Source organism: Rhinopithecus roxellana, chromosome 10, assembly GCF_007565055.1.
Source record: "Rhinopithecus roxellana isolate Shanxi Qingling chromosome 10, ASM756505v1, whole genome shotgun sequence".
Taxonomy (NCBI): Eukaryota; Metazoa; Chordata; class Mammalia; order Primates; family Cercopithecidae; genus Rhinopithecus; species Rhinopithecus roxellana.
Window position 1 is genome coordinate 119,282,926 of NC_044558.1, and position 24,744 is coordinate 119,307,669.

A 24,744-nucleotide genomic window follows, 5' to 3' on the forward strand; every position below is an offset into this window, starting at 1 on the left:
TGGGCCTCACTTAAACAGCAGCGGAGGGGGCGGCGCGCTGTAGCCACCGCGCTGCTGCTCAGTGGGAGCGGGTGTTCGTGCAACTGTCTCCGCGTGGCGCGCGCCTCGAGCCGCCCTTCCCCTGGCGGCTGCGGCGGGAGGGAGCGGAGGCGAGCGGGAGTCGGGATCCATGGAGAGCGGCGGACACCCGGGCAGAGGCGGAGCCTTCATCTCGGCACCCGGGCTCCAGTGACCCGCGCTAGCGTCCCGTCCCGCCCGCCTCTGAGCGGCCGCCGGCCCCGGGACTGACCGGCCTCGCCGCACTTCCCGCACTGACCAGCGCTCCCGGCGCCCCTGCGCCCGACTCGCCCTCGCCCCCACTCCCCGGCGGGGTGGCGGCGGCCGGGCCCCCGCGGCGGCGGCCGGAGCAGCAGCAGCAGCAGGAGCCCGCCTCTATGATGAAGTTCAAGCCCAACCAGACGCGGACCTACGACCGCGAGGGCTTCAAGAAGCGGGCGGCGTGCCTGTGCTTCCGGAGCGAGCAGGAGGACGAGGTAGGGCGCCCAGCGGCGCACGCTACCCTCCGGGGCGCCGGGGTCTGGGCCCCAGGTGCTTCCCCTCCCATCCCGCCCGGGCGCAGGCTGAGGGGCTGGGAGGGATTAGCCCCCTTCCTCCCTCCCTCCTTTCCTCCCTCCCTTCTTACTTCCTTTCTCGGGGCTGATAGAGGAGACAAAGGGGGCTCGCCCAGCCCCACTTTCTCCATCTGGGCACTCGAGAAGGCGCCTGGTCCCCGGGAAGGTCCCGGGCCGTGTGAGTCTCGCCTAGCGGGAGTCACCATCTTAATGTGCGAATTGAGTTGAAAGCCGGATAAACCTCGAGTGCTCAGCGAGAGGAGAGTGGAAATGGCGTGAGTGTTGCAGCAGAGCCCTTGTGCCTCTTTTACATATTTTCCTTCCATGTTACAGCCATTTGCGGTCTCGGATTCGATCTAAGCATGTTTGTGGAGTAACAGACAGTCCTCGTGCTTGGAATTGAGGACCCCGCAGTCTAGTCTTGGCAATTTTTGTGGGTCCATGAACCCGCTAGCTGTTGGCATAATTATGCCTCATTTTTAAAAAGGCCTTACCTTCTTAAAGTTTTCTGACTGCAGAAAGATGGTTAGTGAAAAATGTGGAATAATGCCAAAAGGGAGACGATGGACTAGAAATGGGCAAAGCTGCCATTTTCAGACAGTAATCTACAGCTCTCAGCTTATGTGTAAAGGGTTCTTTGCTCTCTGACTTGACATCTGGAAAGGAGCAGCCTTTCTCGTTCTAAGAGCAGTCCTTGTGTAATTTACCATCTGCATTGGGCTGAGAATGAGACCCTTGGGGTTTCCCTGGAGAGCGATTTTTACTTAATTCAGTCGTATTTATTTAAAATGGCTCACTGTTGAAGTTTGCTTAGGGCAATAGTAGCCTTTTGGTATTGCCACTCTTAAGATAAATTACACAGGTAAAAAAAAATTAACACTCTGAGTTCTGCTTTCATAACCAACCGTGTATAAAATACGAGGCTAACTAAGGCTGGAGATGGGAATTTAATGGCTTCCTTACTGCTAGTCCATGTAGTTGTGATGAGTATGACTTAGAATACACTCAGTGGCTTAGTTCTTGTTATGTTAACAAAAAGTTCTTGAAATTTGCCCTTCAAACCCTTGTTTTGCCTTCATTTTTTTTGAAAAGAAACCAAGCCCTTTAGATGGGTTGCTCTGTGCTCACTCATAGCCTTTACGTGTTAGACCTGAATCCCAAACGAGTGTCCAGAGAAATACAGTCCCAGCCTTTGAGATGGGTCTGCTTAGGAGGGCTAGAAACTGCAAAGGGAAAGGTTATTAACTTTTACCAAATGAACAAGTCAACAAGCATTAAGTGTGTTCTGTAAAAAAGATAAAGCCTTAGCGGAAAGGGGCCATGTTGAGGCAAAGTAGTAAACTTTAAATATAAAAGAAATGATAGCCAAAAGGGATCAAGATAGGTCAAGGATCTTGTCTGGTTTCCTCAATACCGTATAATTATATTCTTAATTGAGTGCTTACCATGTGCCAGGCACTGCCAGAAGAAAACTTGTTATACATTTAATCCTTTTAACACTGGGAGGTAGTGAAGTTATTCCCATTTTATAGGTGAGGAGACAGTTGCAGAGCATAAGTACTTTCCCAAATGACACAATTAGGAAGTGGTAGAGTCAGGATTCAGGGTCCAGTCCTTACTCCTGATGGCGGGCTCTGTTTGTTGAATGACTGAGATTTTTGCGAGGCTAAGTTTGGAAGCCTTTTTGAAAGTGGTGACTGAAGTATTGCCGCAATGTGAACTTGGAATTCAGGCTTTGTAAAAATACTAGACTCTAGGGGAAAATATGAGTGATGGAAATTGAAATGATGATCTATATTGCGCTTATGGTAAAGCAAAGTCTGATAGAAGCTTTAGGAATTACTTTAGCAATAAAAATAAATGGTTATTTTTATGCTTGGATATTATTTCTACTGTAATAAATACTAAATTCATAGCCTCTAGTTGAGTCAAGAGACCAGTGTCATTAGGTAAGGTGAAGTAGGGAGCAAGTTTTGGAGAATATATTAGAGACATCCATTGTGTAAAACTTTGTAAATCAGATAACCTGTAGGTTGAGAATCGAAGTGAGTGAGTCATCTTATTAGAGGATATGATCTGAGGGAAGACTCTAGAATTCTCCTTAAGTGAAATGCACAGCCAACTTTAACATCTGGTTTAGCTCTTCAGAATTTTCATTTCTGTGGTTGTGCGTGGTTGAGGCTCTATCTATTACATGATGATTACAGAATAAACTCTGTCAGCTTTCCTGGAGATCCTGTTGTTTCTCTATGAATTTGGCTTCACTCTGTTGAAGTTGCATTGCCAGACTTCCCAGGACAGTCTAGAAAACCAGCTTGAACCCACCTCTCTAGTTAATAGGTGACAACTGTTTCCCTCTACTGGATGAAAAACACCTAGATCCTGGTAGGGAGATTTAAATATATGTTTTGTTTGAGGATGAAATGTTTATACAAATGGAAGTAAAAGAGTAATTGCAATTTGACCCCAAAAAAGCTATGTGGCGCTCCCATCTGGCTGTTCCTGTACTGAAGTTGTCAGTAAGTTTCTACTTTAGAACAGATTGTTCTAGGAAAGAAGGTTGTTCTAAGAGCAGAGTTATTCTTTTAAGGTGGTTTTATATATTAAATATTTTCCATTTTATCTTCTGCTCTGTAGGGTAAATACGTATTAGTATTTGTTTAGGAAGAAATTAGGTAGCAGAAGTAACCTATCCCAAGGTCACAGAAGCTGGCAGATCCTTTTGAGCTCTGGTCCTTTGTTTCTAAATGTTTTGTTTATTTGACCTACCTCCCCAGCTAGTTATTTCTGTGGGGAAGCACCCTCAGTTTTGGCAGCTGGACTTCTAGACAGGCCCACAACTAATTGCCCTGTAGAGTAGCTGCGTACTGTGCTTGTACAGTGAAAGATGACAGTGCTTTTACAAATAGGTAATCAGAAATGGATTCTGTTGAATGTATTTGCATATATGATAGTTTAAAAGGGGATGAAGAGATGAGATCTTAGCTCCTAAGAAACATTCTATAGGGGAAGTTTGGACAAGTGATCAATGGAAAGGGAAATAAATAAAGTAAGGGAAAAGTGTGGTCGGGTATTCTGGGGTTAAGATCCAATGTGAGTCATTTGGAGTTGGATGTGGATGACTGGGAAAGGAGGGACCAGGTATCTCAAATAGTTAACAAGACTTGGGGCTTTGGTAGATTTGGCTGTAGCTTAGGGATGGCATAGGATAAGTAATAGTTGAAATATGCAACACTTCAAATGTAAGGTTGAGAAATTGCTACACAAGAAAGAAACTCTTAGTTTTGAACAAAGAACATTTAGATATTAGATGTATTCAAGCTTGAGAGTGATCTGGCAGCAAAATAGGTTTGGATTGCTAAGGGGAGAAGTAGAATGACTTGATCCTGGGTAGAATCCAGACATACTTACAAGAGAGGCATTAACAAATCAGTCTTAAGGACTAACCACTACAGGCCAGGCGGGCGGATCACCTGAAGTCAAGTGTTCGAGACCAGCCTGGCCAATATGGCGAAACCCTGTCTCTACTAAAAATAGAAAATACAAAAAGTAGCCGGGCATGGTGGCATGTGCCTGTAATCCCAGCTACTCAGGAGGCTGAAGCATGAGAATCACTTGAACCTGGGAGGCGGAGGTTGCAGTGAGCCAAGATCATGCTGTTGCACTTTAGCCTGGGCAACAGAGCAAGACCCTGTCTCCAAAAAAAAAAAAAAAAAAAAAAAAAAAGACAAGAAAAGAAAACTAACCACTACTCTTCCATAGAACTTGCTGCCCTAATTAGCTTTTCAGCTTTATGAGCCAGGGGCTGTTTTCTATAGATGGTCTGCTATAATGCTGAATATATATTACTGAAAAATCTTGAGTTGTACAAAATCATGCAGTAAAGCTTTGGTGGGAAAGGTCGAGTCTGAAAACCTAAAACCAGAGCTCTGATAAACAACAGTACTAATACAAAATATTACTAGAGTTAAATCTCCACTAGCATTTTTATACTTAGAATCAACAGTCAGTCCACCCTTTTCACACATATACTCTGGGGCTCATAGTTCTTCAGAGTTAAGTTCTTGAAGTATTTGTTTCAAATGGAGAGCACTTTCATCAAAAATAAGTACTATCCAAAGGTAGCCTTTTTAAATTTATTTTTTATTTATTTATTTATTTATTTATTTATTTATTTATTTATTTATTTATTGAGACGGAGTTGCGTGCTGTCGTCCAGGCTGGAGTGGAGTGGCATTGTCTTGGCTCACTGCAAGCTCTGCCTTCTGGGTTCACACCATTCTGCCTCAGCCTCCTGAGTAGCTGGGACTACAGGCGCACGCCACCATGCCCAGCTAATTTTTTGTATTTTTAGTAGAGACGAGATTTCACTGCGTTAGCCAGGATGGCCTTGTTCTGACCTTGTGTGTGATCCACCCACCTTGGCCTCCCCAAGTGCTGGGATTACAGGCGTGAGCTACCAGTGCCCGGCCTGGAAGCCTTCTTTAAACACAGAGAAGTGTCACCAACCTCTTGATGAAGAGCCTCCGGCTCTCCCAGAAGGTTCCTGTCATAAAACCAGGCATTAATGTCGAATTTGCATTGGATCATTATTTTTTTTCTTAGGGTCTTTGTATAACTTAAGACTTTCTCTAACTGAAGAAAGCTTACATCACTTAAAAACATTGACCTGCTAGGTAAAAATGCCATGGTCAACCTGACTTACCACATTATTGATAATACTTATCTACCAATCCCATATAACTTAGAGCTAAACATAGTTTAGAAGAAAGAACTGTTATTTCTGGTCTACTGTGCCTCTGTAGTCCAAAAAGAAGTACTAATTTTCTTAATAATAGTAGGTAACTGTTTAGCATGTATCAAACCATTTTCATAACCTATGTTCTTGTAAAATGTCTATGTGCATAGTGGGTGTTCCTAATAACACTGCTGGCCTAATTTTGGTTAAGTATAGTAGAAGTAGGTTAACATGTAGTTTTAACCATTCATGATATCCTGATTCATGATAATTTGGGAAGAAAGAAAGCAACCTCAAAACAGTTTATAAGCAGGCCAGGTGCAGTGGCTCACACCTGCAATCCCAGCCCTTTGGGAGACCAAGCTGGGTGGATCACCTGAGGTCAGGGGTTCAAGACCAGCCTGGGCAACATGGCAAAACCTCATCTCTACTAAACATACAAAAATTAGCTGGGCATGGTGGTGTGCGCCTGTAGTCCTGGCTACTCTGGAGGCTGGGGCAGGAGAATCCCTTGAATCTAGGAGGTGGAGGTTGCAGTGAGCTGAGATTGCACCACTGCACTCCAGTCTGGGTGACAGAGCGAGACTCCATCTCAAAAATAACAACAAACGGTTTCTAAATAGCTACAATTTTCAAAATAAACCTCTTCATTCTTACGGATCACTTGAGGTTCTCTGGATGGCTCCTCCCCTCCCCTTCCCAGGAACAGAACGTGGTATCTATATAGTGGTTGGAGTTCCTAGAGCTAAGCCACGACAATTGCAGCATTAAGGGTAAAAGGTGAAACAGAAATGGGAATTCGGGGCCCAGGGACCTACAGCCTCTGAAGGCATAACTGCATTACATAGCCCTTGAACAGCACTCTCTTATACATCCTCAGCCAGGAGGACCCGTCAGTTGACAAAGGGGTATAGATTCTATACAATAGATCAGGGGTGCCCAATCTTGTTTTTTTGGAGTCTCGCTCTGTCACTGTGTCACCAGGCTGGAGTACAGTGGTGCAATCTCGGCTCACTGCAACCTCTGCCTCCTGGATTCAAGCGATTCTCCTGCCTCAGCCTCCTGAGTAGCTGAGACTACAGGCGTATGCCACCACGCCCAGCTAATTTTTTGTATTTTTAGTAGAGACTATGAGCCAAGCCATGACAATTGCAGCTTTAAGGGTAAAAGCTGAAACACAAATGGGAATTCACTATGTTGGCCAGGATGGTCTCGATCTGCCCACAGCCTCCCAAAATGCTGGGATTACAGGCATGAGCCACCACGCCTGGACTGGGGTGCCCAATCTTTTAGCTTCACTGGGCCTCATTGGAAGAATTGTCTTGGGCCATACATAAAACACACTAACATTAATGATAACTGGTGAGCTGAAAAAGTAATAATTGCAAAAATATTTCATAATATTTTAAGAAAGTTTACAAATTTGTGTTTGGCTGCATTCAAAGCCAACCTGGGCTGCATGCAGTCCACGGGCCACAGGTTGAGCAGGCTTGCAATAGATCATTCTAATTCACAGACTTTTGTTTTTTTTTTTAAGAGTCTCACTCTGTCGCCCAAGCTGGAGTGCAGTGGCGCGACCTTGGCTCACTGCAACCTCTGCCTCCCAGGTTCGAGCCATTCTCCTGCCTCAGCCTTCCAAGTAGCTGGGATTACAGGTGCATGCCACCACGCCTGGCTAATTTTGTATTTTTAGTTGAGACGGGGTCTCACCATGTTGGCCAAGCTAGTCTCTTACTCTTGACCTCAAATGGTCTAGCCACCTCAGCCTCCCAAAGTGCTGGGATTACAGGCATGAGCCACCATGGCCGGCCACTACACTATTCTTAAAGTGATAAATGCTTCTCTCCAAATGCTTAAAACCTTAGGTATCTAGGAAAAGACAAAATAACTCTTCAACAGTGCCAGGTGAGTGGTGTTTTATTCTAGGAATTGTCTAATACATGGAAAGAGGGAGTAAGATTTAGTAGTGTAGTAGGAAGAATGCTTATGTGAAGATAGATTGAATAGAGTAGGAAGAGATGCCTTCACTTCTCACCACACTAATAGCGTTGGCTTTGGGGTCTGAGTGTGCTCCAAGTCTGGCTCTGCAGCCTGGTAGAATGAGTAGTCTCCTTTTCATAAATCTTTCCTATGGTCTCAGCTCTGATTTATCTGGAAGGTTGAATGCATCTTCCTTCATCTCTGTCATCGCTAATGTAACAGACTGGCATCTTGATGGATACAGAAAATCTAATCTACTCAAACCTATGAATGATTATGAAATTCCTATAAAGGAATTTCAAACCTATGAATGACCATGTGTGGCTCTGTCAACTGTTGGTGTGTCTTTGTGGAATAAGCTTTTATAACCCATCTTTAGAGCATTAATTAGCATGCTAACTATACTAGTAAATTTGAGGGTATCATAGAAATGTATAGATGCCTGTCGTGTGCATTTAGAGGGAGTATTGAAGAATAATGCGTTGTGATAGGGTTCTAGAGATTGAGATTCTTCCACTTTTGTAGGAGGGGCTTAGGAGCAGCTGCCCATTATTTGAAATCAATATTATTGCAAGAAAAGCAACCATTATGGTTATATGGTTATGTTGCTGTGATTCAGTAAATGGCACCCTCAAAACAAACCAAAAAAAGCCTTTACAATAAATTGTGCTGAAATTTGATTTTAGATTTCTGCATGTATAGATTATGTATATATATTTGTAAATCTTTTTTAAAAAACTGTGTGTGTGTGTATGTGTGTGTATATATAAAATTTTCTTTTTTCTCTTTGAGACAGAATCTCACTTCTGTTACCCAGGCTGGAGTACAGTGGCATAGTCATGGCTCACTGCAGCCTCAACTTCCCAGGTTCAGGTGATTCTCCCACCTCAGCCCCCCGAGTAGCTTGGGCTACAGGTACATCCACCATGCCTGGCTAATTTATTGATTTTTTTTTTTTGTAGCGACAGGGTCTTCCTATGTTGTCTAAGCTGGTCTTGAACTCCTGGACTTAGTCTGCCTGCCTTAGCTTCCCAAAGCACTGGGATTACAGGTGTGAGCCATTGTGTCTTGCCTATAAAAGATATTAATAGTTCAGGCTGGGCGCAGTGGCTCACACCTGTAATCTCAGCACTTTGGGAGGCCGAGGTGGGTGGATCATTTGAGGTCAGGAGTTCAAAAGCAGCCTGGTCAACATGATGAAACCCAGTCTCCACTAAAAATACAAAAAAAAATGAGCGAGCATAGTAGTGCATATCTGTAATCCTAGCTACTCAGGAGGCTTATAATCCCAGCTACTCAGGAGGCTGACGCATGAGAATTGCTTGAACCCAGGAGGCAAAGGTTGCAGTGAGCTGAGATAGCACCATTGCACTCCAACCTGGGTGACAGAGTGAGACCCTGTCTCAAAAACAACAACAACAACAACAAAACTATTAATAGTTGAGTTTTCCCACAGAGTTTTAGTAGAAAAGGTATAGTGAAGCTGAAAAATGTGGATGTATGACTAGTAAAAACACTGCTCAGAACTCGTATCTCCAAAATTTATGTAAGAAACAAAATTTCCATTATTGACTCTAGTAGATATTTTCATCATTCTCAAAAAAAATTTTTGTGGAACACTTAACGTTTGCATTAGCAGATACGTCAAATCTTTTGTCTGGGTTGGAGAACTCTTAACTGAAAGAACATAGCTAAATCTTTGATAAGGAAAGTATACTTTCTTACTAATTTTGGCCTCTGGAAAACAATACTGAATGGACTCTGACTTTTTTATTATTATTATTTTTGAGACAGAGTCTTGCTGTGTTGCCCAGGTTGGAATGCAGTTGCGCTATCTCAACTCACTGCAAATTGTCTCCTGGATTCAAGTGATTCTCCTGCCTCAGCCTCCCAAGTAGCTGGGATTACAGGCACGCACCACCATGCCCAGCTACTTTTTATATTTTTAGTAGAGACGAGGTTTCACCATGTTGGCCAGGCTGGTCTTGAACTCCTGACCTCAAGTGATCCTCCTGCCTTGGCCTCCCAAAGTGCTGGGATTACAGGCCTGAGCCACTGCATCTGGCTGGACTGTTTTATTTGCATGCTCTTTACAAAACTGGGTTTTCAAGGTGAATTACTTTAGTAGTTCTATAAAAATGTAGTCCAGAAAAATCTACATTGATGATTTCATCTTCAACAGATTCCAAGTGACTTCAACAGAAAAGCTGTAATTCTTGAGTTCTTGATAGTTCTGGAGTGACAGTGCGCCACTACGGTGCAACTCCTCACCACCACTCCCAGTTTCTCTTTTATAATCCCAGGCTTTTTAACTTGGTGAAATGTTTTTCTGAAGAGAGAAATGGTCATATAGCACTGGACAAAAGAGCAGGTGTGGGGGTTCTTAGGGAAACACTGAGTTATGTTTTCATCTTAATCACAACCACCTGCCTAAAAACAGTTGTTAGTGTCCTCTGTTGTCTGCCTAATTAAAATATAAACATGCTCCAGTGTGATACCAACCTTTTTTCATCTGTATTGGTCTAGATCTAGTGCTGGGGACCGCTTCCAAGTGCATGACAGATCCCAGATAATCACAGGATGGCCTTGCTATCACACTAATTGGCCTTAAGTTAAAAACCACCAGTTCATTATTATTGGGGTAGGGGGCAGATAGGGGACTGTTTTAATTGTCCTTCTCTCTACTAATGCTATTCATATTTTTCCACCCTGGCAGACATACGCCAGTCTGTTCTCTTATCTGGAGTGTATCCCTCGGTTCTTGCTCACTCTTAGTCACTGCCTTCTCCCCACCTTCCCCCACCCCAAATGTGACCTTGGCCCTTATTTGAACACCCAAATGAACTATTCAAGATGAGTAGGCAAGTACTTAATGAAACAGACTTTCAAATCTGTCACCATCACATCTATGTAAGACCTCTTTTCATAAGCTAGTTGTTTAGATGACCAGTCATTTCTGTGTCTCAGATATTAAGTACCCATTTAAAGTGATCATTTTATGGAAAGATATATTTGAAGTTACTGGTTTAACCAAGTTTATTCTTCCTGGGATGTCCAGGGACTCGTGGGTGATAAGTTACTGGATTAGGCTAAATCGTTTGTCCACAATTTATCGTGATATAGATTTATATAGATGTATGTGTTCTTGCAGTTTTTAGACAAAATACTGAGCATTCTTTGTGACTTTACTCCAACCGTACCTCCAAGAATATAAGCTCTTTGAGGGAAAGATGTATATTCAGTATCTTTTCATCACATACAATTCCTGTTCAGTATCACACAATTAGTAGATAAGGAGCAAAATCAGCAACTTCTTTCTCCATAGTGCTTCTCTTTAAGGTGGAGAACTTGTGCGGAATTGTTACTTTTTGACAGGAGTCAGTCTGTTCTCTATCTTTCTAGGGGTTGAAGATTGTAAAGATGAAAGTGAATAGATTTAGTTTGGATACCATGTGCATGATGCTTCTTTCCTGCTAGCCCATTTTCATGATTCTGATTTTCTTTTGAAAAACATTTTAAAGTGGTAAGGTTTTGCATGAAAATTAAAAGTGGATAAATAACTAACAGTTACATTGGCTGTAGATGTCCAGTATGTGACCCTTGAGACGAGCACTTGAAATATGACTGCACTGAGGAATTGAATTTTAAATTTTATTTAACCTTAAATTTAACCATATGATGCTGGTGGTGACTGTGTTAGCTTTAGAGCCTCAAAAGCATGAAAAGCTCAAAAGCAGAGTTTGGGACAGACTGGAATTAATTGGCAGATCAAGGGCCCAGAGGAGCCCAATTCTATCTGCAGGTTTGTCAATTTAGATGAGTAGACAAGTGCTTATTACTGAATTTCAAAACTGCCATCACCAAAAGTTGGATATTAGCAAATCTGCCTTAAGCTAGTAGTTCAGATGTGAATCATTTCTGGACCATAGATAAATGAACCCAGGAGGCAAAGGTTGCAGTGAGCAACCTTTAAATGAGAACCTTTAAATGAGATAATTACTCATTCAAATTTATTGACTTATTTATTTATTTATTTATTTATTTATTTATTTATGAAAGATACATTTGGCTGGGTGTGGTGGCTCATGCCTGTAATCCCAGCACTTTGGGAGGCCGAGGCGGGTGGATCAGCTGAGGTCTGGAGTTCAAGACCAGCCTGACCAGTATGGAGAAACCCTGTCTCTACTAAAAATACAAAATTAGCTGGGCGTGGTGGCGCATGTCTGTAATCCCAGCTACTTGGGAGGCTGAGGCAGGAGAATCGCTTGAACCAGGGAGGTGGAGGTTGCAGTGAGCCAAGATTGCATCATTGCACTCCAGTCTGGGCAACAAGAGCGAAACTGTCTTAAAAAAATAAAAAGAAAAGAAACAGTTGAAGATAATGGTTTGATCAAATATTTTCTTTTTGGAATATCAAGGGATTCTTACACCATAAATTATTAGATTATGCTAAATCACTTATCAAATTTATATACTGTTTTCATGAGACTGTCTAAAAAGTAATTTATGAAAGAGAGATGTTGACACATAAGGGTTCCATGTTACTGACTTTTAGAAGAAAAGTTTAGTCATGCTGATGTCATGTAGATGCAGGTTTGGTTTTAAATCTGAAGCATAGGCCGGGCGCGGTGGCTCACACCTGTAATCCCAGCACTTTGGGAGGCCGAGGCAGGTGGATCACGAGGTCAGGAGTTCAAGACCAGCCTGGCCAAGATGGTGAAACCCCATCTCTACTATAAAAGTACAAAAATTAGCTGGGCGTGGTGGCGGGAGCCTGTAATCCCAGCTACTCAGGAGGCTGAGGCAGAGAATTGCTTGAACCGAGGAGGCGGAGGTTGTAGTGAGCCGAGATCACGCCGCTACACTCAAGCCTGGGCGACAGAGCGAGACTCTGTCTCAAAAAAAAAAAAAAAAAAAAAAAAAAAAAAAAAAAAATCTGAAGCATAAAATGTTTCTTCAGAAAAGCAGACACAGCTTATACTAATTCACCATTATTAATCTCCTGTAGTTTAGCTCTCTGTCTTGGAGAACTGGAAACATCATAGTCATTGACCTAGATACATGAGACTTTGCATTTCATTTATTCAGGACTGCAACATTTTGAATATGGATGATTTTGAAACTCCCTATTTACTATTTACTAAGTGATGATGTACTTTTCAGGTGGCTAGTCACCTGCATTATGTCCCATTATTAAGGTAATCCAGGAAGTTGCTTAGCATAGAATTGTATAACAAGAATTTCATCTAGGCAATAGAAACCAGTTTATCCTTAACTCATACCTAGTGACCAGAACAAGAGGCCTGTAACTCTGCAGTCCGGACCAGTAGTTGCTATTTACTTTCCCATGATGTGAGACAAACCCTTAACATTTTTATTTAACTTAAAAACTTACACTCACTTGCCAGTCTTGATGGCCAGTGCCTTTGGTTGGCCATAGATCCTCTGTAAGCCTCCAATTTTGAATAAAATACGAAGGTTTTGAAATCTGATTTGTAGTTTCTCTGTTTAAAGTGGAATTTGAACTTAGAGACCCTTGCATGCACTTTTGGATTTTTAATTTTCTTTTTCTGATTTTCTATAAAGTCTCATCTGGGCATAAAATGATAATGTAATAGCTCCCCCCACCCCCCCCCCTTTTTTTTTATTTTTCTAAATTTTTTTTTATTGAGATAGTCTCATTCCATCGCCCAGGCTGGAGTACAGTGGCATGATCACAGCTTGCTGTAGTCTCGGCCTCCTGGGCTCATGTGATCCTTTCCACCACAGCCTCCTGAGTAGTTGGGATTACGGGCACATGTTACCATGCATGGCTAATTTCTGTATTTTTTGTAGAGGGGATTTTGCCATGTTGCCCAGGCTGTTCTCAGACTCCTTAGTTCAAGAAATCTGCCCACCTTAGCCTCCCAAAGTGCTAGGATGGGTTTACAGGTGTGAGCCACCATGCCCAGCCTGGAATGCTGCTTTTCTAATGAGGGGTTCCATGCCTGAATAGATATTCTCTTTTAACTCAGCATTTTGGGGGCTTGAGAGAAAGGTGGGAGTTGCTAATTGTCAGCTTGAAACTTGCCAGTTTGGAAAAGTTGAGTTCCTGGTAACTTAGTCAAATAGGAGAGGTCTTCTGTGCTGGCTGTGAACTCTTAAAGGCCAGCAGCTCCTGGCAGCAGGGAGGGAGCAGGGCAGATAGAGGTGCGGCATGCATTAAAAAAAAAAAAAAAAAAAAAAAAAAAAAAAAAAACCTTACAGCTCTTGCCTGTAATCCCAGTTGGGAGGCCAAGGTGGAAAGATCACTTGAGCCCAGGGTTTCAAGACCTATCTAGGCAACATGACAAGACCCCACCTCTATAAAATAATACAAAAATCAGACTGGGCAGTGTGGCTTACACCTGTAATCCCAGCACTTTGGGAGGCCAAGGCAGGCAGATCACTTGAGGTCAGGAGTTTGAGATCAGTCTGGCCAACAATGGCGAAACCCTTTCTCTACTCAAAATACAAAAATTAGCTGGTTGTGGTGGCAGGTGCCTGTAATCCCACCTACTTTGGAGGCTGAGATGGGAGAATCACTTGAACCCAGGAGGCGGAGGTTGCTGTGAGCCAAGACCATGCCACTGCACTCCAGCCTGGATGACAGGGCGAGACTCCATTAAAAAAAAAAAAAAAAAAAAGTACAAAATTAAGACAGGCCTGGTGGTGGGTGCCTGTATTCCCAACTGCTGGGGAAGCTGGAGTGAGAACATCACTTGAGCCCGGGAAGTGAAGGCTGCAGTCAGCAGGGATTGTGCCACTGTACTCCAACCTGGATGTCTGAGTGAGACCCTGTCTGTCATCATCCTCTCTATCTACACTGGGAATGAAACTTCATGATAAACCCTATGTGTTTTCCAGGAAGAACTGTTTAAATTTACTTGAAGGCAGTATACTGAGATAATTTTGTCGACACTTTTGTTCAAATTGGTTTATTGATTTTTATTTTTTATTTTTTTGAGACAGAGTCTCACTCTGTTGGCCTGGCTGAAGTGCAGTGGCACAATCTCAGCGCACTGCAACCTTTGCTTCCTGAATTCAAGCAATTCTTGTGCCTCAGCCTCCTGAGTAGCTGGGACTACAGGAATGTGCTACCACACCCAGCTAATTTGTGTTTTTTTTTTTTTTTGAGACGGAGTCTCGCTCTGTCACCCGGGCTGGAGTGCTCACTGCAAGCTCCGCCTCCCGGGTTCACGCCATTCTCCTGTCTCAGCCTCCCGGGTAGCTGGGACTACAGGCGCCGCCACGTCGCCCGGCTAGTTTTTTGTAGTTTTTAGTAGAGACGGGGTTTCACCGTGTTAGCCAGGATGGTCTCGATCTCCTGACCTCGTGATCCGCCCGTCTCGGCCTCCCAAAGTGCTGGGATTACAGGCTTGAGCCACCGCGCCCGGTCGCTAATTTGTGTATTTTTAAGTAGAGATGGGGTTTCACCATGTTGGCCAGGTTGGTCTTGAACCCCTGACCTCAGATATCCGCCCACTTCAGCCTCCCAAAGTGCTGGGATTATAGGTGTGAAGTGCTGGGATTATAGGCGTGAGCCACCACGCTCACCTCGAGTTGATATTTAACTTTAGTGAAGTTCAACATAAGCTAGCCCACAAATATTTTTTTTTTTTTTTTTTTTTTTGAGACAGAATCTAGCTCTGTCTCTTTTTTTTGAGACAGAATCTAGCTCTGTTGCCCAGGCTGGAGTGTAGTGGCACAATCTTGGCTCACTGCAACCTCTGCCTCCTAGGTTCAAGTGATTCTCCTGCCACGGCCTCCTAAGTAGCTGGGATTACAGGTGCCTGCCACCACGCCTGGCTAATTGTTTGTATTTTTAGCAGAGATGGGGTTTCAACATGTTGGCCAGGCTGGTCTTGAACTCCTGACCTCAGGTTATCTGCCCACCTCAGCCTCCCAAAGTACTAGGATTACAGGCATTGAGCCACCGCGCCCAGCCAAGTATTCATTTAAAAGATGGGTATGTAATACCCATTACCTGTTAAATAGTTAAACTCTAGGATACTTGTCTAAGATAATAGGATATTTTTGTAACAGTTTGTACATTTCAGTCTTTTTTTTTTTGAGATGGAGTCTCACTCTCCAACCAGCCTAGGCTGGTTGTGCAGTGGTGCAATGTCGGCTCACTGCAACCTCCACCTCCCAGGTTCAAATGATTCTATGCATCAGTCTCCCAAGTAGCTGGGATTACAGGCAGGCACCACCACGCCAGCTAATTTTTGTATTTTTAGTAGAGATGGGGTTTCACCATGTTGGCGAGGTTGGTCTTGAAGTCCTAACCTCAGGTGATCACCCACTTCGGCCTCCCAAAGTGCTGGGATTATAGGTGTGAGCCACCATGCCCAGCCACATTTCAGTCTTAATACTATTCTTGGTAAGGGGTCCATAGACTTTTCCAAATTAAGTGCCAGATAAACATTTTAAGCTTTGAGGGCCACACAGTCTCTGTCGCAACTACTTTGACTCTGCTGTTGCATCACTAAAACAACCATAGACAATATGTAAAAATGAGTAAGTGTGACTTGATTCTAATAATTCCATCTCTGGACACTGAAATTTGAATTTCACATAATTTTAAAATGTAAAAATACTTTTGGCTCGCAGACTGTACAAAAACAGGTGGTGAACTGCAGATTGCCAGTCCTGTTCTAGATCATAAATGATAGCTGCCTGTTAGCAGAATGAAGTGACTTTGGCCCATGTATGCAGGTTTAAAATATGAAGGATGCTTCTTGCCACCTAATCATAACAGTAACAAGCACTCTGTATCAAGAATCGATTTTAGGTGCATTTCCCCATTTCTTTCTCCTAAATCTGTTTTCTTTTTAGTATTCTTAGTTTCTAGGTGAGGAAACAAGGAAACCTACCTATGGTCATGTCCTTAAATTTGGAATATTCCATAACTAAAGAAACTTATGTGACCATAGATCTCAGTGCATACAACTCTGGCTAATAAGCCAAGTTTCTGTTTTTATCCTTTGTTAGTATCCAATAATTCAAGAGTTTTACCAATTGAATCTGGTAGTTTATTTTATTAGATACAGGTGATTTGGTAGTGTGACCATGTTAATGTTAATTCTGATTTCAGAGAGATGGTGTTTAACAAAGATTGTTAATTGCATTTTTGTGGTATAATGCGTACCCCTAATAATTTTAATTAAGTTTTAAAATGGATTAATCTAGAGTAGAGTTACAACCTTGCAGAGGTTTGAGAATGTTGTTTATATATGAAATGTTTCTCAGGCTGGAAGTATACAGTTGCGGTTCACCTTACAGGTGCTGCTGGTGAGTAGCAGCCGGTACCCAGACCAGTGGATTGTCCCAGGAGGAGGAATGGAACCTGAGGAGGAACCTGGCGGTGCAGCCGTGAGGGAAGTTTATGAGGAGGTGAGATGTTCTTTCACACAAATTCTGTTTCGGAGTTTTAAAAACAAGGCCTTTTGCTACATAACACTAAGACAAGGAGATGGGTGCAGCAGTGCTTTTTGTTGCCTGACGCAACTTTAATTTTAATTTTTTTTTTTTTTTTTTGAGATGGAGTCTTGCTCTGTTGCTAGGCTGGGATACAGTGGCACGATCTTGGCTCACTGTCACCTCTGCCTCCCAGGTTCAAGTGATTCTCCAGCCTCCCAAGTAGCTGGGATTACAGGCACGTGCCAACGTGTCTGGCTAATTTTTGTATTTTTAGTAGAGACAGGGTTTCACCATGTTGGCCAGACTGGTCTCGAACTCCTGACCTCAGGTGATTCACCCGCCTCAGCCTCCCAGAGTGCTGGGGATTATAGGCATGAGCCACTACACCTGGCCTTAATTTTTGTATTTTTAGTAGGGACAAGATTTCACCATGTTGGCCAGGCTGGTCTCAAACCCCTGACCTCAAGTGATCCTTCCGCCTCAGCCTCCCAAAGTGCTGGGATTACAGGCATGAGCCATAGTGCCCAGCCAGAAATACTAATTTTTGATCAGTCCTTGCTACTTATGAAGTAAATGACAATAAAAACTTCACAGAAGCAGGAAGATAGTGAGTTGATATGGGGAGAGGTATTGTATTTAGATTTAATAGCCGAGTATAAGTTGTATTTATATACATTTTGTTATAAAAAGGTAAACATTTTATATTTTATCTTTTTTTAATAGGCTGGAGTCAAAGGAAAACTAGGCAGACTTCTGGGCATATTTGAGGTGAGTTAAAAAGTAATCTTCACTTTGCTGATAATAGAATTAATGATTTCTTCCTAACCAACCAAATAATGTGGCAGCAGCCTGAACCAGACATTTCTGTCAGACTAGCAGTAGGCATCAGTCCAGGATTAGGGAGGGAGGGAAGTAAAAGCCACTTTTTCATATGCCATCACGTTTGTTTGTTTATTTATTTATTTACTTATATTTTTTATTTTCTTTAAGACAGAGTCTCGCTCTGTCGCCAGCCTGGAGTGCAGTGGCACAATCTTGGGTCACTGCAACCTCTGCCTCCTGGATTCAAGTGATTCTCCTGTCTCAGCCTCCTGAGTAGCTGGGACTACAGGCACGCACCACCACGCCCAGCTAAGTTTTGTATTTTTAGTAGAGACGGGGTTTCTTCATGTTGGCCAGGATGGTCTCCATCTCTTGACCTTATGATCCGCTTGCCTCGGCCTCCCAAAGTGCTGGGATTACAGGCGTGAGCCACGGCACCCAGCTGACATCACTCCCCCCACCCCCCCCAAATTACATGTTTTATTTTCGTGTTTGTAAAACGAAGAGCTTTTTTCTGGATGGTTTTCTCATCAGCTTTTCATACAACAGTCAAGTAAACCTCGTGGCACTAGCCAGAAATCGTTGCAACTTTGGAACTTCCAAGACAATCTGGCCTCTTATCAATGGGCAGACAGCGACCCTCATTCAAAATGAAGCTGCTAGTCAGTGACATCCGACATTCATTATCTTCACTGGCTGATCGTCCACACCCAGAATGCCATTAAGAGTGTCAGGTTTTAACCAAGCGGTTTTCCATTAAATAACGCTCCAGCATGTTCTGGAATTATTTCATGTATCTTTGCATCTTCAGAGCTGCTCTGCTGTGCCACGACAGCGCCATTGTTCCACACTACCAAACGATCACGAAGGCCTACGTAAAAGACCAACATCACTTTTATACAGCATTATTATGTAGTGATTACTTCTGTTTGACAATACAGTGGAGCTGATACTGAAATGTTTCTCTTAATCCACTGTAGACTATTTAGGGTATAGATATTTTAGGAGGTACAATATTTTTAGTATGACCTAAAGGCTTAGGTCTCATGTATTTTATCTGGAAATGTCCCCATTGCCCTTAGCAAATAATATTGTATGAAATACATAGTGACTTAAAGGATTGTATGAAAATACAAATCTCAGGTACATAGAACAGATGCTAAAAGAACACAATTCTCTTTCATATATTCTCTTATTACTGAAGGCAGAATAGAATTTTCAGGGAGGGAATTTGAATGTGATAGGCACTCTTTGGAAGCCAGGGAGAAAGGAGGTCCAGATGTATTTTCATCCAAGATTCAGACCTAGATACAGAGTATACCAGAAACATGGTCACTTTCCTTTTTTTCAGAGTACTATTTATAGCTTAGTTCAGTCTTTATAGTACTATGAACCATATAAATTTTATTTTTAAGCCTTAGGAAATCAGAAAAAAATCCCGATTCTATAGCACTTGGTAGAATTGATGACTTTTACCAGAATACAGTAATTATTAAGGGTAAAGTTGACCGGGTGTGGTGGCTCATGCCTGTAATCCCAGCACTTTGGGGAGGCCAAGGCAGGCAGATCACGAGGTCAGGAATTCAAGACCAGCTTGGCGAATATGGTGAAACCCTGTCTCTACGAAATAAATACAAAAATTAGCCGGGTGTGGTGATGTGTGCCTGTAGTCCCAGCTACTTGGGAGGCTGAGGCAGAAGAATTGCTTGAACCTGGGAGGTGGAAGTTGCAGAGTGAGACTCCGTCTCAAAAAAAAAAAAAAAAAAAAAAAAAAAGAGAAAAGTCATTCAGGTAGAGTTCAGTCTTTTCCAGAATTCAGCAGTTGCTTCACCCAGTTAAATAGCACCATCTCCTGGTTAAACTGAAAAACATATTGAGGTTTTTACAAATAACATATTTGTCAGTAAGCTGACAAGGTTTTTGAAGAAAACATCTCACATTATAAATAAAGCTTAAATAATATGGGAAGGTAACAGTATTAAGTGCTTTACAAATACTGTTTACCAGGACATGTCAGTCAAAAAATACCTTTCCCCTTAGAAAGTATAAGGGAAAATTGGATTGCCCTGCCCATTCATCCCAGTGATTTTAATGAATTTGTGAATGTAGCATAATAAATGTATTGATTTGTCAGACATAGAAATAAAACAACTGATGCTTAAAAATAATGATGTGTTAAGTGACAGTTGCCTCTAATTTATTGTTTTTATTCCTTCTCAGATATAAAAATATCCTTCCCAACGATAAAAACCCACTGTTTTGAGTAGATTATTCAGGTTGTTTGTGGCCAAAATCGGGACAAGTATCTAAAGTTGTGGACTATGGCAAAGAAGGCTAACTTGTTTAATTTTTAACCTAGAAACAAGCGGGTGCCTGTTTTATTTATTTATGGTTTTTTTTTTGTTTGTTTGTTTTTCTTTTTTTTTTGAGATGGGGTATCATTCTGTCATCCAGGCTGGAGTGCAGTGGCATGATCTGGGCTCATTGCCACGTCCACCTCCTGGGCTCGAGATCCTTCCACTTCAGCCTCCTGAGTAGCTGGGATTACAGGCATGCGCCACCACGCCCAGCTAATATTTTTATATTTTTAGTAGAGACGGGATTTCACCATGTTGGACAGGCTGGGCTCGACCTCCTGACCTCAAGTGATCCGCCCGCCTTGACCTCCCAAAGTACTGGGATTACAGACGTGAGCTACTGCGCCAGGCTATGGACTGTTGTTTATGTGTACCTTGATAGGCCTGTGTAGGAGGAGTGCTTAAAGGAACTGGTGCTGTTTGCTCTTACAAAGGTCCTAAAGGAAGCAGTTTTCCATGGCATTGAAAGGTTGTCATGATTAGCCCCAGGGAAGAGGGGATAGGATAAAAACTATGGGAATGCAGGTCTATTATTTTAATAAGATTCCATTCAACTCTTAAGATTTTCTTTATGAAAATAACATCAGATAGGCTGGGCACGGTGGCTCACACCTGTAATCCCAGCACTTTGGCAGGCCAAGGTGGGCAGATCATGAGGTCAGGGTCTGAGACCAGCCTGACCAACATGGTGAAACCCCATCTCTACTAAAAATACAAAAATTAGCCAGGCGTGGTGGCGCACACCTGTAATCCCAGCTACTCAGGAGGCTAAGGCAGGAGAATCACTTGAACCCAGGAGGCAGAGATTATGGTGAGCTGAGATCGCGCCACTGCACTCCAGCCTGGGTGACTTTTTTTTGTTCTCAAAACAAAAAAAAGAAAATAACATCAGATATACAGAAATCAGTGTTAAAAGTTTAGTACTGGAGGCTGGGTCCTCATACCTGTAAGCTCAGTTTTTGGGAAGGCCAAAGCAGGAGGTTCCCTTGAGGGCAGGAGTGGAGCAGCCTGGGCAACATCTTCAGACTTCTACAAAAAAAGTAGTATGGAGAGCCAATTTCACCACCAGTAGTGATGACGCTGTAGTTCTAGTCTTCTATCTTTTTAACTTTTAAATGTTTTGTCTTATATAAAATCACTTTCGTGCTGGACTGTACAACTGAATATATTTGTGCTGGGAAATATGCTATACTAATCAGCAGTAAGGCAGACTAATTTTTTCCCTTGGAAAATGTGTCAGTGGCTAGCTCCTGTAGATTAAAATGCATTTGCTTTTTATATTCAAGCAGAACCAAGACCGAAAGCATAGAACATATGTTTATGTTCTAACAGTCACTGAAATATTAGAAGATTGGGAAGATTCTGTTAATATTGGTAAGTTCCCTTTTGATATCTGAATACTCTATTCTAACAGAAGGTTGGGAAGATTATGTTAATATAAGTAAGCTCCCTTTTGTTTTCTGAATACTGTTAAGTCAGATGCTATATTTCTGTGTCCAGTTTCCATCTTAGATTATTTCTGGTCACTTCATTTAGAGCAGGGAAGGTAACTGAAATGTAGAGATGCACATTCATCTTAGTTCTTCCCCAGCATGTTGTTGTCCCAGTCATTTGTCAGGGAGTAAGTGGACATTACTTACATGGTTTACTTTTTAAAATGGACTGTCTTGTAACCAATGTCATTCTTTTCTCTAGGAAGGAAGAGAGAGTGGTTCAAAGTAGAAGATGCTATCAAAGTTCTCCAGTGTCATAAACCTGTACATGCAGAGTATCTGGAAAAGCTAAAGCTGGGTTGTTCCCCAGCCAACGGAAATTCTACGGTCCCTTCCCTTCCAGATAATAATGCCTTGTTTGTAACTGCTGCACAGACCTCTGGGTTGCCATCTAGTAGTATAAGATAGAGAGAACTGGGTAGGCCTCTGCCACCATGTGCAGTCTCACGGGGAGAGGCTTGTTTTCCTCATCAAACATCTGAATGACGCTTGCAAACTGTCTGAATTTGCCATGCAAGGTTTTCAAACAATTTGCATGTTTTTCAGATGCTTTCAAAATTAAAAAAAAAAAAAAAAAATAGTGTAAAATATTTCAATAAGCCAAAGCCATGTGGAATTTTTTTTTAGATGCCTTAACTGTGCCACACCCCGCAAACCCCTATATTATTTTGGTTATCTGTTTCTCACAGCATATTTTCAATTTTTTGTCCACTTGACCTCAGTCTGTGATTTATTTTGTCATCAGATTACTTGTGAGTATACTTCCCCCAAAATTGTTTTCTCATTCGCAGCATTAGCATATTCAGCAGATCCATCTGTGGTGGGAATGAAAAATATTATTGGTATTAAAGAAATCCAAGCACCCCAAAACTTGTTTTACAGGATTACAATTTTAATTCAAAAGTTCCAGATTTGGGCTATTTCTGTATGAGCCACTAAGTTATTTTGTCACGGGGCTTAATTTGCCATTTTTGGGGATTTGTTGACTCATTTGTCTGAATTTTCACAACTGGTATTATGTCACTAGCTACCTGATATGCCTATTTCCCTTATAACTCAATAGTACCTTAACACAAAGTATAACTCTATAGAGTTGGTGAATATTTTAGGGAAATATTAGCAAAATGCATGTAGTAAAGACATGAAAACTGTATTCATGGAATTTGGTTCAGCATGCTCAGTTGCCAGTTCCCATTATCGATACTCTTTCTACGCATAATACCTTAGAACCGTGTTTCCCTCAATGTACATTGCTCTTAAAATGTATTCAGTTACTTAATCTAGTGGCCCCCCACAGGAGTGGAGTCTTGAAATCTAACTCTAAATGCCAGTCAGTGATGACTGCATCACAGTTGAGTGAAATGGCCTTCCTGTTCAGCTGTTAGAGACTGAAGATTGTTAGGGCACCTTAGAATGTCTCATCTTTTCTAGGTTGTCAACAGGTACTATTTGTCACATAACTAACTTTCGAGGCACTGGAACATACCTGAACTAAGAATTAAATCTTTTACTTTATACTCATTTAAAATCCAGAATCCCATCTAAAACACATAGTAAGATACCTTATCTGAAACTCTTGCACTTCCCCAACCAGGGCAGAAATGAGGTGGGAGAAGTTTGACTAAAATGAGGGATGGGGGAAAGTAAAAGATTTTTTTTTTTTTGGAGACTCCCTTTGTTGCCCAGGCTGGAGTGCAATGGCACGATCTCGACTCACTGCAACCTCTGCCTCCCGGGTTCAAGCGATTCTCCTGCCTCAGCCTCTCGAGTAGCTGGAATTACAGGCACCTCCCACCAGGCCCAGCTAATTTTGTATTTTTAGTAGAGATGGGGTTTCTTCATGTTGGTCAGGCTGGTCTCAAACTCCTAACCTCATGATCCACCCACCTTGACCTCCCAAAGTGCTGGGATTGCAGGCATGAGCCACCGCGCCCAGTCAAAGATCTTTTTTTATGTAGACTTCAGCCCTTTGTAAATATTGTAACTGGGGAGTATAGAGTAGAAAAAAGTATAGTTAAAACATTTGTTCTACAAATTAACCTTTAAAAATAAAATTACTGCTAAAAATAGAGTGCTGTTACACTTAAGGAAAATTAGTGCCATTTTGAAAATGAGATCTCGTGCCATAAATACAGCTGAACTAAATATAAATGTTCACAAATTAATGTTGTCAAAGGAATGAGTAAAGCAGAAAAACTTTTAACCAGCAGCATTTCATTCTAAAGTATGTAGTGTGATCAAACGTGATCATCCAGAATTTTTATATTTTTTCTTTGTACAGAGGTTACATATTCTGGGTGTTCTTTTATACAGGAAACATTTTAAATCCCACAAATTGACGCTTTCTATCTTCAAATATTTTTTTGGTCAGTAATCTCTGAAATTTCCTTAAATTATATACTTAATATAGCAGAGAAACTGGATTGTTTTTGTATATAAGACTGCTTCCACCTGAAATGCTGTCATAAGTACTGGGGGGTAGGGGAGTGCCTATCTTGTACATGATATTCTTAGAGGTAATAAGGTAATAATGCATGAACTTGTTTTATAAACTCTTGGACTATGTATTTGACATGTAAAATATGTACAGTATTAATGTCAACCATCTCTTTAAAGTTAGCCTATAAATATTGTTGTATAATTTTCTTTGGTCAGAAACATTTGGACTGAATAGTGACACTCGCTAAGGATTTTCAGTGCCATTTAGCAAACCAACTGTCTTTAGTCTATGCAACTAGCAAAAATCTGCATAATGCAACAATACAGTTTTTACACTTCAAATTTTACATGAGGGGTTCTTCACGATTCTCCTGGAACCCAGTCTAGCAAAATTAGAGGAAAGGCCCTAGGGAGATTTATTTCTGTTATATATAGTTAACTCTACTGAGTATAACAAATAGTGTCTACTATCTCAACCCTCCAACATTTGCAGTGTTGGGACTGTCATTTGTGATTTCTTTTTGATGGGGTAGTTGAATAAAATTGGGCAGTGAAATTTTTCAGTTCCATGTGGCTCCCAAATAAAAAACAGAAAATAAGTAGTTTTTTGTGAATTGACTTGCAGACAAAGTAGGAACTGTCCTGCATGATGTTGTTATTTTGTAAATGGATGACATTTTCCAACCAAGCACATGCCATCCAATTTTCTGTCAATCACACTGTTGTATAAAGCAGCAGAACTGAAGGGGAAAAATGATTGTTGTACACACTGAATTGCTTTGCATGGTCTCATTTGAGATAATTGGTGTAAGAATCTTGACTTTTTTATATTTGGAAACATCAAATAAAAATGGAAAAAATGA

The 24,744-nt window shown here is 41.8% G+C and overlaps 1 protein-coding gene across 2 annotated transcripts; it reads left to right on the forward strand.

Moving 5' to 3' along the window:
• Positions 1–24,744, forward strand: NUDT4 (nudix hydrolase 4). Of its 2 annotated transcripts, none has more exons than XM_010383934.2 (5): positions 1–533; positions 16,633–16,743; positions 17,494–17,538; positions 21,236–21,323; positions 21,645–24,744. In XM_010383934.2, exons 1-5 carry the CDS (start codon positions 435–437, stop codon positions 21,848–21,850), a joined length of 549 nt encoding a protein of 182 aa, XP_010382236.2. In that variant the 5' UTR covers positions 1–434; the 3' UTR covers positions 21,851–24,744. The 2 variants fall into 2 exon arrangements, with proteins under 2 accessions (XP_010382236.2, XP_030794182.1); XM_030938322.1 differs by having other exon boundaries at positions 21,239–21,323.